The sequence below is a fragment of the Hyla sarda genome, chromosome 2, assembly GCF_029499605.1.
Source record: "Hyla sarda isolate aHylSar1 chromosome 2, aHylSar1.hap1, whole genome shotgun sequence".
NCBI lineage: Eukaryota > Metazoa > Chordata > Amphibia > Anura > Hylidae > Hyla > Hyla sarda.
The window spans coordinates 274,642,104-274,661,800 of NC_079190.1; the positions used below are offsets into that span (position 1 = coordinate 274,642,104).

Below are 19,697 nucleotides of genomic sequence, written 5' to 3' on the forward strand. Positions count from 1 at the left end.
TGCTTGCCACTATTGCTCAATACATCACACCAAACAAAAAAATCCTAAAAAGAAAATACAAAAATATTACTGTACAGAGATGTGGATGATAGAACGTGCTCCAGGCCCCACAGTCTTGTTTCCAGTATCATTTTCATACCTATATGGCATTTTTAACCCATTAAAGACAATGCTTTAAGCAAGACAACAATATGAACATTGTACCAAAGAAAATGGCTCGTCCAATGCTAGTCGGGTCTTTACAGTAAAAATGCATGGCGGGCATTGTAGCATTCCCAATATAATACAAGTAGAATCATTGTTGGGTGAAACATTTCTGGGAAAAAGCAGTGACTTTCAGAGGGTGCCTGCGTACGATATTGCTTTGGAATCATAGATGTAGTGACCAAAAGGAGACTTATTCCTGTGGTATATTATAAAATTCTTAATGCTCAAAAAGAAAAAAAAATGTATAAGGCTCAACCTTTTAGCTACCGGAGGGGCATGTTTGCATGACCCAATTATATTAAAACAGCTAGAAACACATACACAGATATACACACAATGAAATGTTAAGACATAACTGAGAAGGAAATAAAAAAAAAAAAAAAAACACACACAACTTTGAATGTACTATATAGCATTCATAGTTATAGACAGTACGGCAGTGTTTCCCAACCAGGTTACCTCCAGCTGTTGCAAAACTACAACTCCCAGCATGCCTGGACATCCGGGCATGCTAGGAGCTGTCGTTTTGCAACAGCCGGAGGCACCCCGGTTGGGAAACACTGCTGTAGGGCAAGATATAGCACTTATGTGCTAATGTCAGGACACATATGCAAAGTGACAGGAATAGCACAACAGGGACCAACAAGATGTGGTGGCAAGAAAATGGCATCGGTGATGGCTCAAATCATAGAAAATGTCTTTCTACTTCCAAATCTAAGCAGTCTGCAAATAAAAATAAAAAAAGGTGAAAGATGTGAAAGGTTATATCCTCACCTTGGTTCAGAGGCACAAGGTCTACATATACACAAGGCCTATACATGTGGGAATAAAGCAATGCAGCTGTATAAACCTTATTCATGGCTGCATTACACTGTGCTGTATGAAGATCTTTGTGTAGTGAACAGAGAAAAAAACTACAGTAGGAAGAGGTTTTACAGGGGAAGAACATTTCAGGAACTTTAAAAGGTTGTAGAAAACCCTGCTTCTTTCTTGCAAAAACAGCCCCACTGTTGTCCACAGGTTGTATGTAGTACTGCAACTTAGTCCCAATTACTTTAAGCGGAGCTGCAATACCACACAACCTGTGGACAGGAGTGATGCTGCTTGTACAAGAAATAAGCAGCTTTTTTAGAATCCTGGACAACCCCTTTAAAGCATACCTCTAATCGTGGTCCTGGCAACAGGATGTGTGCTTACATTTTGAAGCCACTTCTGACATCTTGACTTGCTCTGAGACTATTGCAATATGGAGATGCACTTGTTGGAAGTCCCATGCAAGTCTATAGGACTTCAAGCAAATCAGTCTTCAGATCGCAATGGTCTGAGAGGAAGTGACTGGATCAGAAACAGCCACGAAATTTAGGCACATATCTTGCTGCCAGGACCACGATTAGAGGTACGCTTTAACATAGTTCCTACTGAAACAGTAAACCATATCAATTAATTCAGTTCTGTTTGTCTGGGGGAAAAAATAATATTTTTCCTGAAACAGTCTGATAGCAGTATTATGGATGACAGAGTATAATACTGACAACGATTGGGGTTACTGGCAAAACATCCTATAAGGCTTGATAAGAAAAAAATGGTCTTGCTTGCCCTCTCTTCACCCATAAGGCTATGTTCACACATCGGAAGTTGGGTGCGGAATTTTGCTTGAAATGTCCGCACAGAGATTCCGCTGCAGTAGAGTCCCAATGAATTAAACGATATTCTGCTGTGCTGTGTACATGGCTGAATTTCCGTGCCAGATGTTTCTGTCACGGAAATTCCCTTTTCCGTGTCTGCAGACTCCGCAGCATGGAGCGCATTCCCGAGCTGTCCTAGCGCCGGCTATGTGTATGTGAAATATCCACACAGGGATTTTCCGTGCGCACATTCCGAGATGTGAACATAGCCTTACTCTGCAACAGTTGTCCAGTGCTGTTTCTGAAAGTAGTTTAGCCCTAGGGGGAGGGGCTTGAAAAGCAAACAATTATTTCCTAATCGATAATGGGTTCATTCTCAGTTTTTGGCCTGAAGCTTAAAGGGGTACTCCGGTGGAAAAAACATTTCAAATCAACTGGTGCCAGAAAATTAAACAGATTTGCAAATTACTTCTATTTAAAAATCTTAATCCTTCCAGTACTTAGCTGCTTTATGCTCCACAGGAAGTTCTTTTCTTTTTTAATTTATTTTCTGTCTGACCACAGTGCTCTCTGCTGACACCTCTGTCCAAGCAGGATATGTTTGTTGTGAGGATTTGCTCCTGCTCTGGACAGTTCCTGACATGGACAGAGGTGTCAGCTGAGAGCACTGTGGTCAGACTGAAAAGAAATTCAAAAAGAAGAGAACTTCCAGTGAAGCATACAGCATCTGATAAGTACTAGAAGGATTAAGATTTTTAAATAGAAGTACATTTACAAATCTGTTTTAATTTTCTTGCACCAGTTGATTCGAAATATATTTTTTAGTACCCTTTTAAGACTGACATCAATACTCTAATATGGAATCCATTTTCTGAACACATTGTCAGCTTTTTCATGACATATCCAATAAACAGATGCCATTATAGTCTAGGGGTGGCAGATGCCAATGTTAGGCATCAGTTTAACACATCCGCCACACATAGGCTGTAACGGTATTCATTTAACAGATCATAACAGGTTACGAAAAGGGTTAACACGTATTCACTGAATGTGTGCCTGTGACGAATGCCATACTGTAACATCCATCATCTATAGGCCAATAAAGTACTCATTTCTTCAAAATACAGTATGAACCCAGCTTTAGTCTTTCAATGATGTGACTGTACACACAACAGGATCTGTACTGATCTCTTTGGTGTATATGACACTGTATATGGTGTAAATGGCACCTACTACACAAAAATGCTGTTGGGATAGCAATTGTTAGCAAGGCTTTGTATTCACAGTATAGAGATATCTTCCATTGTGATATGGTACAAACAATGTAGTTATTAAAAGGAGTAGTGCCACGATCTCCTGAACAAGGCCCCGGGAGTCTGCCGGAAGCGGCCGTTCCGACCCCCGCATCTCTATGGGATACATGGAGGGGGCTTGCCGGCCAGCACTCCATGTGGGGGCGGCACGCCTCCTTCCAGCAGACTGCTGGGGCCCCGTTCAGGAGATTGCAGGGGTCCTAGCACGATCTATAACTTATGCCCTATCTTTTGGATAGGGGATAAGTTATTTTTCACTATAGAACTCCTTTAAGATCGCAATCCAATGCAGTAAAACATAGTAGGACATGTAAGGAAAGGATACAAATGATGTCTAATGAAATGTTCTGCAATTTTTACAAACTAAGGTATAACCACTGGCTATTGTCCGAAAGGCTGGGGCCAAAAAAAATCCACACAAGGCTGATTTCTTTTGACTGTTCAGTCATTTGGCCCCAGCCTAAATTATACTATTAACAATTTACACTCCACTGAATGACATGCGTAACCGGGTGCTGCACACACAGGTGCACAGTATAGCAGTCAGCACATTTTTAGCCAACAACAAGTCACATTAACATGGCTGAGGAGACAGAGATATGAGTAGCTGTTTGCTGGATCCTCACACCGTGCAGCCATCTCTAGGTCTGTTTTTGACAATAAAGGTGTTATCCAGTAAGAGAAACAAGAAAAGAGCTCAATTATTTCCAAAAACACCAGCATCCCTGTCCACAGGTTGTGTGTGGTATTACCAGCTTTGCCCTTTTCACCTCAATGGAACTGAGATGCAATACCACACACAACCTGAGGACAGAGGTGGTGCTGTTTTTGGAAGAAATTAGCTGCGTGTTTCTATCCCTGGATAACCCCTTTAAGAGGAAGAAAAAAAATGTAGTCATTTAAGCAGCTGGGATATGGTTTTATCTGAACCATGCAGAGCCAACACCACCGATAAAAACATTTCCAAGAAAGCCTTTTGTAAAGTCCCAGCCACAGCTCCCCATATCATGTCCTGGACCTGTATGAATCCGACACCGGGAAAGACACCTTAGGTTTAATAAAAACTTTTCATTTGCAATACCTGGTCACAAAATTTTCTTGAAAGGGGTTCTCTGGTTTAGAAATTCCATTTTTATATGCCGAATTTTATGTTATTATGGAGGGGTCCCCCATTCAAGATAGTCAACTCTTGGCCGGGGTGGTAAATGGCTACAAGGAGTGTCTTCTAACTCAGATGGACCTGTCAGGCATTACACAAACAATCCATCGATAATGGGCACATCACACAGGGAAACTGAACACATACTGCCACGTTTCTCTACAGATTACAGCTAAATACTAGGGGTCCCAGCAGGTGTATACTTCGCCATAACCTAATATTCAAGGGATCCTTTCTACATTAGGTTTTTTATAAGAATAGAATAGAACCCCTTCAAAATACTGAATTAGCTTAACGTTTAGTGCATACCTAATAAATTCCTATGAAAGCATCATATGCACATGCTTTATGTTTAGAGATGTTAATCCTTTAAGTCAATGGCCACATCTTGAGTCAGCATATAAGTAGGTGGTGTACGCCTAACGGTCAGTCTTTTATGTCATACCTATGTAGAGCTAGAGAACTTCACTATTTTCAGTCAACCCAAAAATATAACTGCAACCATTTAATAAAATAAAAAGCTGGGATGCGTTTGTATAGGGTCCTAAGCATTATCTTAGGTACTCTACCATCTCTTCAGCATTCCTTCAGGTGACTACAGAAGGAATAGAAACTTATGTGGGATCACCAAGTAGAAGCTATTGTTTCTATGGTATCTTCCTTACGGTAAATCTAGATCCCATACATAATATGCTCCTCTATATCCTTCCAGTTTGTCACACAAGACAAGCATGCAGAATAAATCCTACTGTGCTTCACAATGGAGCCACGGAATATATGAACAATACACACACCTAATAAATATGAAAACCCAGGGGGAAGGAAGGTATACGTCAGCTTGCAGACATCAAGGATATGGGATGTTATAAGCCTGATGGTTATAACACAGCTTATTCTTTTTACACGGATATTGCAATCCCGCGGATATTCAATATCAAATATATATCTCTATATAAGGATATATATATTTATATATATTTATATATGTACACACAATATCTAGATTAAACCACCCTGTTATTTAGAAGGGGGGCTGACTTTATGAACAAACAGCAAATAAAAGAAATCTATTCCACAGCAGAACCCATCTAATGCTGCACTTTTAACTTTGTGGAACCCTACTAAAAAAAGAGGTAGATTTAATGTCTATGTATAGATCTATATATATATGTAAATATAAAAAGGTTGATTGCAAAAGAATCTCTCCATAAGATGGTAGGATGCAGTGGGGATAATACATATCGAAGAAGAGAAGAGAAAATAAAAAAAGGTAATATCTAGTTATTGATACTTAATGCTGCGGCGCTGTGCCTGCTATGTATGCAGCCAAGAACTTCCAAAAGACTAAACCCTGTCAAACAGAAGATTGCTACATTAGTTGATATTTCTTGTGCTGAAAAGTGTATTGCTATAGGATAACGGGGAGGGGAGAACAACAAGACTTATGTGCAATGTTAGTTTTCAAACTGGAATAGGAGGGAGCAAAATGAAAGGGGGTTATAGCACCATGTGACCTTTCACAATTGAAAGGATTTATCCACTTGTAAGTTTCTTTTTTCCAAAGAAAATGAAATCCAAAAGGAGGGGAGAAAAAAAAAAAAAAAGTTAGTGAGCATTGGGAAGAGACAGGTGTGGTGGGGGAAGGTATCGCTGGGCCAATATTGCAGCGTCCAAAGGGCTCATTGGCTGAGCATCATACCCCAGTCTTCGAATTGGGGGGAAATTGCCAAAATGACGTTTTTGAGGAAAGTTCTTGGCTTCATGGATTGTATTCTTCTCTTCTGCCAAAAGCAGCTGCTGCCGCATATAGTTCTCAAACTCGTACTGTGAAGACTCCTCCATCACCTTTGCCTAAGAGGGGAAAAAAGTTGCACATAATTGTTAGGCCGATATCATTTCAATTAGTCTAAAATATTCAATTTACAAGTTTCAGGGGCTGAAAAAAAAAGCAACTAATCTGTACAAAAACATCTTCTCTTTTACATAATTGTTACATATTGATTTTCTGCGATTTGGCTCATGTTGAGCTACGGTATGCCCAATCCTATGTGGGATATAAAGTGGATGTGCCACCGTAAAAAATATATATTCACATTAATGAAGCTCCAGACTGTCTGGAGATTCCGAGTGGAAATCCCCAGAGAGAGCAGTGTTTTCAGCATGGATTCAGCCTTAAAAATGAGGGCGATAGTTTTTTGGTGGAAGAATTTCAGTGGCGGAATATCTGCTGCTGAAATTTCATAGTGTGCACTTTATAGCGGAATCCCATTGCCAACAATGGGATTCTACCGCACAGGAATTTCCAAATAAAATATAGTGTGAACCTAGCCTTTAACTGTATCAAGGGCCAATAGACAGGCATAACATTAGCTCAGTCTCAGGCTTGGAGTCTGGTATACCTGGCCGTTGGCATATTTTCCACTATTATGCAGACCAGACAATATAAAATCAAAGCAACTTTTCTCTACAGCACGGACCATATTAGGTGCATCTTCTGAGATTAACACTAGATGGTGCTATTAAAGGCACTAAGATTACACTATTTATTTTCAGAAGACCCCCTCTATTGAAAATCACTTTTTAATGCTATTTTGGGTGGTCTTCTCAAAGAGGTTTTACTGGTTATTGTCTAAGAAAAAAATTTCATGGATTGCATGTTCTATAAAACTTAATATATAATATTGTAGTATTAAAAAATAACTAATTTCTGTATGTGTGTTCCATATAAGTTCAAAGAACCTTATCCTAGCTGCAGCAAACAACAGGAAGGAAGTCATTCTGAAAATCAGTCAATCATATAAAGGAATAAGATAAAACAGTCTGTGTTCACCATTCAGGACAGGGATAAAAGGTAAATTCTCTTTCTCCATTTCTTACCTCTTGTGAGTTCTCTGGACTGGTAACATGATCAATGTCAGGCACAACTTGCAGTGGACCACTCAGAGAGGACATAGACTGCCTATGGGTAAATAGAAGCTTTGTTATGAAACCTATTTCCACTATTACTGAAAAAGCCTAGATGGAAGCTTTGTTACAGACTGCTGTGGTTGGGTTTAGACAAAAAGATTTCAGCCGAGGACCAGAACAATAAACCTGAATAGACACATTAAAGGGGTATTCCAGGAATGTTTATTATTTGACTATGCTACAGGGGCTGTAAAGTTAGTGTAGTTCATAATATAGTGTCTGTACCTGTGTGTGAAGGTTTTCTCACAATTCTTCTGTGATTTTCACCCTAATACTTATTTTTACCAGCATACAAAATGACTGTTGTCTCAGATTTTTTCCAGGTTGCAATGCGGCCGAGATCTGACTCACTAGTCAGCTGATGACAGGGAGCCTGTCTGCTTCAATGGGTGGAGAGATCGCTTGTTGGGAGAGAGATCAATCTGCAACTAATGCAACAGCTGTAGGCACCCTGATTGAAAACCACAGGTCTTTTGAATGGATGCAGCTCCCTTATGTTTCAATGGGTGGGGTGGCTGATGTGTGGGAGGGAGGAAAATGGAATTATGGGATTTGTAGGCAAAGAAGGAAATTCAAACAGGAAATACCAGTTCATAAAAAGTTAGCCACAGTGTTATGGTAATCTCACAGCATAGCTATTTATCCCCAAGACAAGCGCAGATCCTTCCTAAGCATGTCCATTACTGTCTGCCAGGTACGTACTAAAATCACCTTATGGTGGATAACCCCTTTAAACAGTGATCTGAAAGATAACACTACTAATAGAAAAAAAGGGCAGGAAAATTGTTAATATACACCTGTAACTTGCTACAAACACTGGGATCAGGATGTCCAAAATCAGCTGTTTATCCCCTTAAATGCCAGAAAACTATGCATATGTTAGAATCACCAGGACAGGACTAACTAACCATGAGGATATGATGCCTCCAAGAGACTCTAGAACTTCTGAAGCAGTCAAACGCTGTTGTGGGTCCAAAACCAACAACTTTCTAATGAGGCAGACTGTGCTCTCCGACACTCTTCCGTCTCTGTTAATAAAAATAGAAAACATTTTATGTAAGGTCAATTGGGGGGGGGGGGTAGTTAAAGGATAGCTTTTATTGCAAATATTAAAGGCTACCACAGATAAGTGTATCACAACAGTATAAACTAAAAATACAACAAATTTGCCTGGATTTGGATACTGCGTAAAAATACTTACACAATATAACCAAGTGAACAGGCTGAAATTGTATAATCTGTAGAGCTTACTATATAAAAGCTAATGCTCAAAAGTGGCCCTTAAAGGGGTATTTCAGGAAAAAAACTTTTTTATATCTATCAACTGGCTCCAGACAGTTAGACAGAAAAGAACAACCTTAACTTCAGAAGCTCATACGTACTGAAAGGATTAAGATTTATTAATAGAAGTAATTTAAAAATCTGTTTAAGTGCTCTCTGATGACACCTGTCTCAGGAAACGCCCAGTTTAGAAGAGGTTTGCCATGGGGATTTGCTTCTAAACTGGGCGTTTCCCGAGACAGGTGTCATCAGAGAGCACTTAGACAGAAAAGAACAACCTTAACTTCAGAAGCTCATAAGTACTGAAAGGATTAAGATTTTTTAATAGAAGTAATTTACAAATCTGTTTAACTTTCAGGAGCCAGTTGATATATATATATATATATGTTTTTTCCTGGAATACCCCTTTAAAGGTAACCAGTCAGCACATTTACACTACTCTGAGAAATGGATGTGGTAGGGAAAGCAGCCGAGGATTGAGGGGGGGGGATGCTGCCCTTTAAGGGTAGTATAATTGTGCCAAGTGGTTCAATATAAAGCACTGTCTGATTTCTCTAGATCTAGAGATGGCTCTTCAGCAGCTTGCACCCAGATGGAAGCCACTGTAAATACCATTTGTGCCCTAGTGATGTGAAGACATGCCATGCCTTTCAATAGAAGCAGTTCTGTTAAATATTCTCAAAGTAGAAATTTTCTAGAGGGGGCAGGTTAAATGCACAACTATCTTGGTCCCCTCAAGGTGTTGTGGTAGCATGAATTTGTACTGCACCATTCCGTACCATGGTCACGTGATCATGGTACCACTGCATAGCTTTACAAAAAGCTTTGCATGGCTAGGTTAAAATATACCATGTGGCTTAACCCCTTAACGGGTTTTTTAACCCCTTAAGGACGCAGGACGTAAATGTACGTCCTGGTGAGGTGGTACTTAACGCACCAGGACGTACATTTACGTCCTATGCATAACCGCGGGCATCGGAGCGATGCCCGTGTCATGCGCGGCTGATCCTGGCTGATCGCAGCCAGGGACCCGCCGGCAATGGCCGACGCCCGCGATCTCGCGGGCGTCCGCCATTAACCCCTCAGGTGCCGGGATCAATACAGATCCCGGCATCTGCGGCAGTTCGCCATTTAAATGAACGATCGGATCGCCCGCATCGCTGCTGCGGGGATCCGATCATTCATAACGCCGCACGGAGGTCCCCTCTCCTTCCTCCATGCGGCTCCCGGCGTCTCCTGCTCTGGTCTGTGATCGAGCAGACCAGAGCAGGAGATGACCGATAATACTGATCTGTTCTATGTCCTATACATAGAACAGATCAGTATTAGCAATCATGGTATTGCTATGAATAGTCCCCTATGGGGACTATTCAAGTGTAAAAAAAATGTAAAAAAAATTTAAAAGTAAAAGTAAAAAAGTGAAAAATCCCCTCCCCCAATAAAAAAGTAAAACGTCCGTTTTTTCCAATTTTACCCCCAAAAAGCGTAAACAACATTTTTTATAGACATATTTGGTATCGCCGCGTGCGTAAATGTACGAACTATTAAAATAAAATGTTAATGATCCCGTACGGTGAACGGCGTGAACGAAAAAAAATTAAAAAAGTCCAAAATTCCTACTTTTTTAATACATTTTATTAAAAAAAAAATTATAAAAAATGTATTAAAAGTTTTTTATATGCAAATGTGGTATCAAAAAAAAGTACAGATCATGGCGCAAAAAATGAGCCCCCATACCGCCACTTATACAGAAAAATAAAAAAGTTAGAGGTCATCAAAATAAAGGGATTATAAACGTACTAATTTGGTTAAAAAGTTTGTGATTTTTTTTAAGCGCAACAATAATATAAAAGTATGTAATAATGGGTATCATTTTAATCGTATTGACCCTCAGAATAAAGAACACATGTCATTTTTACCATAAATTGTACGGCGTGAAAACAAAACCTTCCAAAATTAGCAAAATTGCGTTTTTCGTTTTAATTTCCCCACAAAAATAGTGTTTTTTGGTTGCGCCATACATTTTATGATATAATGAGTAATGTCATTACAAAGGACAACTGGTCGCGCAAAAAACAAGCCCTCATACTAGTCTGTGGATGAAAATATAAGAGAGTTATGATTTTTAGAAGGCGAGGAGGAAAAAATGAAAACGTAAAAATTAAATTGTCTGAGTCCTTAAGGCCAAAATGGGCTGAGTCCTTAAGGGGTTAAATTTTTGCACTTTCGTTTTTTCCTCCTTACGTTCTAAAAACCATAACGCTTTAAATTTTACACCTACAAACCCATATATGAGGGCTTGTTTTTTGCGCCACCAATTTTACTTCATAATGACATGAAAAATATCATCTCAATCTATGGTGAAACCAGAAAAAAAAAAATATTTGTGGGGCACAATTCAAAAAAAAAAAACTGCCATTTTGTCACTTTTGGGGGCTTAAGATTCTACACAGAGCACTTTTCAGTCAAAATAACACCTTATCTTTATACTGTAGGTCCATACGATTAAATTGATATCCAACTAAGTTTGATTTGGTTTTCCTTCTGTTAAGAAATTATAACTTTTTGCACGAAAATTTGTATGTTTAAAAACGTCCTTTCTGACCCCTATCTATTTTATTTTTACGTATACAGGGATGTTTGATGGCTCATTTTTTGCACCATGATCTGCAGTTTTTATTTTGATGATATACAAAGTGACCAAAAATACGCAATTTTAGACTTTGGTATTCTTTTATTTATCTATTTATGTTTTTATGTATACGCCATTAACGTGCAGTTTAATTAACTTATAGTTCAGACATTTATACACGCGACTATACCACATATTTTTATTATGTTTACATTTTTTTTTATATGGAATTTGGGAAAAGGGAGGTGATTTAAACTTTTAATATGGAAGGGGTTAGTGTTTTTTTTTTACTTTTAACTTTTTATTTTATTTTTTAAAACTTTATTAGTCCCCTTAGGGGAATTTTAGAAGGAATTATTAGATTCCTTATACAGATCAATGTAGTTCAATAAAAGTACATTGATCTGCGTGCTCTGTGCTCGATTGATTAAGCTTGGCTCTATCAATCAAAGAGCCGGGACTGAGACATGAGGAGAGGTAAGCCGAGCTGCAGAGGGGCTATCCACCCCACTGGACCACCAGGGACTGTTTAAAGGTCCCTTTAGACGCCTCTGTCAAAGGGTTAATAGCCGGCTGTGGCGGCCGCCGCATGTCTGCTATTAACGGCGGCCTTCTGCTACAAGAATTAGCTGAGGGCCTCCTGATCAGGTGCTCGTGCCACTGTTTACGGCACAAGGACGTGTATACACATCCTTGGTAGTTAAAAGGTTAATGAGGGAAAAAACAATTGGGGGGGGGGGGGGGGGGGGGGGGGAATTCATCATTGTAGGTGTAAGGCTAGGTTCAGACTACGGAATTTCCGCCTGCAATTCCGCTTTGAAATTGCAGACGGAAATTCCACTTGCTAAAATGTACTGTATAGTGAACGAGTTTCCGTTCACAAATTCGCACTTTGGAATTTGTGAACGGAAAATCCGCTTGGAAATTTCTGCCTGAAGAATGGCGTTGCTCTTTCTTCAGGCGGAAATCCGCGCGGAACACACTGCAGTCTATTGGAGACTGGAGTGTCCGCGCGGTCCTAGTGCCGACTGATTCAGTCAGCGCTGGCCGCACTCAGAATCTCTGGGCGGAAATATTCTGCCTGGAGATTCCGTAGTCTGAACCTAGCCTAAGTGAAGCATTTTCCTACACTTTTTTGTGTGTGCTGGTAATGTGTAGAAGCACCAAATGTATTAAATGGTAGCAGAACATTTGATAAATGTTGTGCAGGTCACATTTTCTGAAATTTCTCTCTTCAAATACACCAAAAAGCTACGCTAAGTCTGGGCTGGGGTAGGTTTTTGATGGTTTTGCACCTTTCTTGTACAATGTACAATGAATCCCACTCTTTTTTGCCGACAAGATATTATGACTAAGAGTAGTCACATTTATAGTAAGCAACTGGCAATGGATATTACCTTCCTCCAAAATGCTTAGAATGAGGACAGGCAAAGCATGTGACAAGTCTCTGCCAGAATAGAGTGCTGAACAGGGATTAAAGAATGATTTATCTGTCCTCATGCCAAGTTTATTTAAGGTTAGAACATGAGAAGGGGCATTTAACAGTGGAAGTTTTCTTCAGCGGTTCCTTTACAGGAATTAAGTTTTGAATCAGTTTACTTACTATACATAAAGCAAAGCATTGACGACATATGCAATGATCTGAATATTATGTTACTTATATCATGTACTTCTAAATTTGAGTGTACACTTCTGATACATGACAGAAGACAAGCTACAGATGTCAAGTCAAATAAAAAGGAAGATTGTAACCACTCACTCTGGGATAGAATATTCTGCTGCTTTAATTTTGCGAAATAGTTCCTGAGGTATGCTGTCATAGAAGGGGAACTGGCCATACAACATAGTAAAAAGAACCACACCAAGTGCCCACATGTCGCTTGGCTTTCCACGGTAGGGGCGACCTTGATACAAGTGGAAACAGGAGTTAAACAAGGACAAAATAGCAGAGCTATCCCTAATTACTGTTCAAGTACAATAAAGTTTGAAAATTTGTGGATTTAGGCTACTTTAACACGCATCATTAGTCAGTATTTTGAGATCGAATCAGAGAACATGTACACATACAGTCAAGGCCGTAAATGTTGGCACCCCTGAAATTTTTAGAGAAAGAAAATGAAGAAAAGGATTACAGCAAGGCTGGGTTCACATTACGTTTTCTCCCATGGGAACGCATACGGCAGAGGGGAGCTAAAATCTCACGCTTCCGTATGCGCTCCCGTATGTAATTCATTTCAATGAGCCGGCCGGAGTGAAACATTCCAGTCCAATTGTAAAAGCGCATACAGCGCAAAAATGAGCTGACCGGACTGAATGTTTCACTCCGGCCAGCTCACTAAAATTAATTACATCCGGGAGCGCATAGAAAGGCATACGGGAGCATGAAGTTTTAGCTACCCCCTGCCGTATGCGCTCCCGTATGGGAGAAAACATGATGTGATCCAGCCCTAACACATTTTTCTATACATGTTTATTCCCTTTGTGTGTATTGGAACTAAACCAAAAAACGAAGGGGGAAAAAAAAATGGACATAATGTCACACCAAACTCCAAAAATGGGCTTGACTAAATTTTTGCCACCCATAACTTAATATTGGGTTGCACACCCTTTGGAAAAAATAACAAATCAGTGGCTTCCTATAACCATCAATAAGCTTCTTACACCTCTCAGCCGGAATGTTGGACCACTCTTCCTTTGCAAACTGCTCCAGATCTCTTATTGGAAGGGCACCTTTTCCCAACAGCAATTTTAAGATCTCTCCACAGATGTTCAATGAGATTTACATCTGGACTCATTGCTGGCCACTTCAGAACTCTCCAGTGCTTTGTTGCCATCTATTTCTGGGAGCTTTTTGACGTTTGGGGTCATTGTCCTGCTGGGCTGTACAGTGCGACCCAAAAATCTGTAGGAAATCCTCAGATTTCATGATGCCTTGTACACATTCAAGGTACCCAGTGCCAGAGGCAGCAAAACAACCCCAAAACATCATTGAACCTCCACCATATTTCACTGTAGGTACTGTGTTCTCTTCTTTGTAGGCCTCATTCCATTTTTGGTAAACAGTAGAATGATGTGCTTTACCAAAAAGCTTTATCTTGGTCTCATCTGTCCCAAGACATTTTCCCAGAAGGATTTTGGCTTACTCAAGTTCATTTTGCCAAAATGGAGTCTTGCTTTTTTATGTCTCTGTGTCAGCAGTGGGGTCCTCCTGGGTCTCCTGGCATAGCGTTTCATTTCATTTCAATGTCAACGGATAGTTCGCGCTGACACTGATGCTCCCTGAGCCTGCAGGACAGCCTGAATATCTTTGGAACTTGTTTGTTCCGGACTATCCTGCATTGACACCTTTCATCAATTTTTCTCTTCCGTCCATGCCCAGGGAGATTAGCTACAGGGCCATGGGTTGCAAACTTTTTTGATAATGTTGCGCACTGTGGACAAAGGCAAATCTAGATCTCTGGAGATGGACTTGTTACCTTGAGATTGTTGATATTTTTCCACAATTGTTGTTCTCAAGTCCTCAGACAGTTCTTTTCTCCTCTTTCTGTTGTCCATTGCTTAGAGTGGCACACACACTGCAAAGACCAAGTGAACTTCTCTCCTTTTTATCTGCTTTCAGATGTGATTTTTATACTGCCTGCACCTGTTACTTGCCCCAGGTGAGTTTAAAGGAGCATCACATGCTTGAAACAATCTTATTTATCCACAATTTTGAAAGGGTGCCAATAATTTTGTCCAGCCCATTTTTGGAGTTTGGTGTGACATTATGTCCAATTTGATTTTCTTCCTTTTTTTGGTTTAGTTCCCATACACAAACAAAGGGAATAAACATGTGTATAGCAAAACATGTGTTACTGCAATCCTTTTCTGTGAGAAATACTTAATTTTAGTGCCAACATTTAAGGCCATGACGGTATACCGGTATATTTATAATTTTATATACATGCCCTTAAACAGCAGAAGCCTTTCCCCAGACAATGTCAGTTACTCACCACTAAGTACATCAGGACTGATATATGCTGGACTTCCTCGCTGATCCTTCAACAGATCATCTTCACTCACCAAGTGCTTACCCAAGCAAAAGTTAGTGATGGTTATCCTATGTGTCCTAAAAATAAAGGGACGCAAAAGTATAAATTTGGACAGTAGACTGCTCAGAACATACAAATCCATCTGATAAAAGGTTGAATTTACATTTTTGTGTAATTACATTTATGCAGAGGAAAACCCACTGTCAATAAGGTTAAGTCTTTGTCAATACAATTGTAAGAGTATGCCCACACGGACGGTGTCAGGGCACGCCGGTGTCAGGGCACGCCCACACGGACGGTGTCAGGGCACGCCGGTATAAGGGCATGCTCACACACAAAAAACGCAATAACCGCTGGAATAGGTCATAACGTTTAATTTTAAGATAACTATTTAAACCACCTAAAGGACTAGGCAATTTTTTCATTTTTCCTTCTTGCCTTTTAAAGCCATTTAAGCCATAAGTGTTTCAATTACCCACCTACAGACCCAAAGAAAAGCATTTTTTTTTTTTTTTGCGGGAACAATTGTACTTTTTTAATTGCATCACCTATTTTACCACATAATCATGGCAAATCATGGGAATACCCCTTTAACTAACCAGAACCATTCACAGAACCGCAATGTCTATTCCTACATCAATTAAATCTTCCACCCATAGACAAGGATTTTGCACTCAGCGCCTGCACAACACACTGAAATACAACTCTTGCTTCATTTATTCCCGCCAACTTCGCATCATTAATTAAAATTATGGTTGTAAAAATGAATATATATATTAAATTACAAATTGATATACATCTAATATCAGCTTATATTCCTGACTGCTACATTCCATTCACTGCAAACTGCTTCAAATGAACTTTCAGGAGCCCGAAAATGTTATTCTTATTATTTTACATTAAAGCAAGAAATATAGATGAACAAGATTCTGCTAAATGCATTCTTAATAAACTCTCCTGTGTACATCTATGTGGGTGATGCACTGGACCGTATTATAAACACACAGGAATCTCTATTATCCAAGACTGAACAGGCTGTACTCTTGGAGATGAATCATCCTCATTAAGCCAATAGTTTTCTACATAAGCCCACGCTAATCTACGGGGGGGGGACCGCTCCAAAGAGCCACAAACACCTTCTTTTCAATGCTTTTCAGACTTCGTCTGTGTGTTGTGAAAATATAATATACTGAGTATTTACAAGAGCACAATGTTGGAACTACATTTATTTCCCTCAAAAAGACAATCTACACGGCAGGAAAAAGCTACATGCATGGTCTGTGCACATGGCTCTGCCTTATATATGCAGTCTATCTCCCACTGAACAGAGGTTACTGAAAGCAGTTGCTCATTTCCCCTGTAGCATGTTCAAATAGATGGGATACCAGGGCTCCCCGCACCCCCCCCCCCCCCTCTCTGCTGTCCATATGCCCTAAAGGGCATGTTAAAAAGGTGTTGTCCAAATGGGGCAATTACAGCTGAGTTAACCAAGAATAAATGTTGTCATCTATCCATAGGATACTAGCATTCAATTACTAGCTGATCAGTGGAGGTCTGACCAGTGAGACCCCAACTAATCTCAAGAACAGAAGTCTCTTATCTCCAAGGTAAATGGAAGAGAAATACCCATGCTAGATGGCCGGCCCGCCACTCACTTTCTTTGGGATTTCTGAGAATATTGTACATGGTCATGTTCAGAAATCCAATGGAGACAAAGTAAAGTGACGATACAGTTGTCAAGTTTTAAAACAATTAAGCCTTAAAAAAGGGGTATCCCCATCTCTAAGATACTATTTAACCTTGTTGTTCACTTCAAAATACACATTTTTACAAATAGTTCTAGTTTTCTTTCTGGCATCCTTTTAAAGATATGGGGGGGGAAGTTATCAAAAGCTGTGCAAAGGAAACGTTGCCCAGTTGCCCACAGTAACCAATCAGATTGCTTCTTTCATTTTGCAGAGGCCTTGTTAAAAATTAAAGTAGTAAGCTGATTGGTTGCTATGGACAACTGGGCAACTTTTTCTCTGGACAGTTTTTGATAAATCTCCCCCCATGGTCTTTTTTCACCTTCCCTTGACCGCTTATTGTCAAGGTTAGAGACCACCTGTGTGTCTAGAAGTAGTGACCGGTAGGGATGGTGACATTCTCTCACTTCCTTCTAGCTACAAAGTCCAAACTGGTGGACCGCTGCACTGCTGGTTGATTTTTTGGAAGTTTCGAACATCTACACACAGGACCTTTGGAGCTCCATCAGAATGACCATTGAGTTCCTGGTGACCTCTCTTACCAAGGCCTTTCTCCCCCCATGACCTGGCAGGCTGTGAGATTGCAGGAGCCCTGGCCTGTCATCTTATTTTTGTGTTTACATTACTAGTAACAATGGTCTCAGCCCTATATATAGCTTAGCCATCAGTCTTATTTTCTCAGTAAGAGAAGGATCTTTGAAAGCATGTGGGAAAGATAAAAACTAGTAAGTGATTGGTGTGTGTGTATGTATGTATATCTATCTGAGTGTGTGTATCTGTCTGTGAGTGTATATGTCACTGCCCTAAACCCTCTGGGGTCACCCTCACATCTCAGGCCAAACCAGAAGCAGCTGGGAATAACCCTTTAAGATATGAGAATGGTCAGAAAATCTGGCCTTGATGTAATAGCTTGCAATATACTTGAACAATTAGCCCAATAGTGAATAATCTTACCTTTTGTTCAGCACCATATTACCCAGCTTCAAGTCTCTGTGCACAATGTTCTTCTGTAGAAATAAAAGATAATTCTTTTGGTTATTGTCCACAATATACAAAAACAATAGGTGGTAGTAAATACAGCTTCTCAAATAACATAGCTTATAAGTGTCCATCATATACTACACAATGCTAATTTTTAAAAAGTTCACTACACAATGCAGTGGAGAAAGGTCTTTATATATGTACCTTATGTAAAGCTTCCACTACTCGCACCACGTCGTAGAAAATGACCACAGTCTCTCTCTCCCCTAACCTCTTCTCTTTAATAACGTAATGCTGTAAATTAATTAGGTCCGCAGTCTTGTCACTGAAGTCATGGGCACAAAGGCAATCCAGGACAAGGCATATGCGCTTCCGCATTTTTCTTACTAACTTGTTGGCATCCATGTCTTCAGCAATTTCACATGTTCGATCCTAAGGAGAAAACGTGACAAAAGAGTTAAGCACATTGTAGCAGTTAAACTGGATTCAAAAACAAGACAACTGTTCTAGCTATGTCCTCCAAAAACCTAAGCTGCATGAGGACCACTAAAGAACCAAAGAAGGTGGTTCATATTCTATACAGAATTCCAAAAACTGTTACCACAAGTACAACGGAACTTCTCTGCCTGGGGTTTCCGGGTTTGTTGATGTGATGTAACACGCTTGCTTATTCACTTAGAGGCCAAAGTGGTGTCCTGCCTCAGGCACTGACTGGGTTGACATCATGTCCTCAAACTCGTAGGCACCAGACAGCAGAGTTCAGTTATGCTGGTGGCGCGTGAGAACAAGAAAAGTCAAAGAGGGGTTTGTTTATTTTGCTTTACTTACAACCTCCCTATCCATATTTTAAATAAGAGTGTTTTGGCCAGACAACCCCTTTAACCATAACCCACATTTAGGGCTCAGGGTTTTAAAATAACTACATAAAAAAGAGAGCTATTTGCTGTAATGCGTTTTAGCAGAAAGAAAAAAAAAAAAAGTAACCAATCCAAGTAAAACAATCTCTCTAGATTGCCCGCCTCACTTGGCAGATTAAAGGGTGTGTGACAGGCACCCTTTAAATCCTTCAATCTATGTAGTTTATGGAATTATGAACCATCAATTTTCCTGCACTGATGTCAAAGCACAAAGTACACATTGCCATTTGGCACATCTATATGTTTGTGGGGATAAAAGGAAGCCGTTTCTCTTTTTGCATTTCCATCTAAAGCGTAAGATACAAAGTATTATTTTTCAGTTTAATGACAGCTTTACTGCAGTCTATGGTAAAAGGGTGCTCTGGTCCAAGAGTAGTGCCCTAGTGCTCCAAACAATACAATGATGGCAGATCTCTCAAAAGCAGATGTTGAAATATAAAATCTATTTCTGTCTGAAAATATTGAAGCGTAGACTCTAGGAGGTAGGGGATTTTATGAGCTCCCCTGAGGACTGTAATTGTACTCTGGAGTGAGCAAGAAGAAGGCTGGCAGAATGAGGCAATTGCAAATGTTTCTACACCTAGCCACAAGTTATGCCATTCACCAGGCTTACAACAATGGCATCTCCGATAGTATGAAATGTTATATTAAACATATATAGGTGTTAAAAATAAATATATTTTAACATATTAAAAATATATAATATATATAAAAAAATAATCTACACATACACACAAATAATACATTTCACTGTTGCCAATATGTTTAGCCTAGATTAAAATAAAGGACTGAAGCTACAATGCACCGTATTCAGACCTTTTACTCAGTACTTTGTTGAG

At 39.8% G+C, this 19,697-nt stretch overlaps 1 protein-coding gene across 1 annotated transcript in view; it reads right to left on the minus strand.

Annotated features, from left to right (window-relative positions):
- Positions 1 to 2,656: 2,656 nt before the first annotated feature.
- Positions 2,657 to 19,697, minus strand: part of STK40 (serine/threonine kinase 40) — a 45,642-nt gene continuing 28,601 nt past the window's right edge. The window contains exons 5-11 of the mRNA XM_056557138.1: positions 18,146 to 18,373; positions 17,915 to 17,967; positions 15,177 to 15,292; positions 12,944 to 13,088; positions 8,180 to 8,299; positions 7,182 to 7,263; positions 2,657 to 6,155 (exon numbers count right to left, since the gene is read on the minus strand). Coding sequence (XP_056413113.1) covers positions 5,910 to 6,155; positions 7,182 to 7,263; positions 8,180 to 8,299; positions 12,944 to 13,088; positions 15,177 to 15,292; positions 17,915 to 17,967; positions 18,146 to 18,373 — 990 coding nt within the window. The 3' untranslated portion in view covers positions 2,657 to 5,909. The remainder of the gene's footprint in view (positions 6,156 to 7,181; positions 7,264 to 8,179; positions 8,300 to 12,943; positions 13,089 to 15,176; positions 15,293 to 17,914; positions 17,968 to 18,145; positions 18,374 to 19,697) is intronic.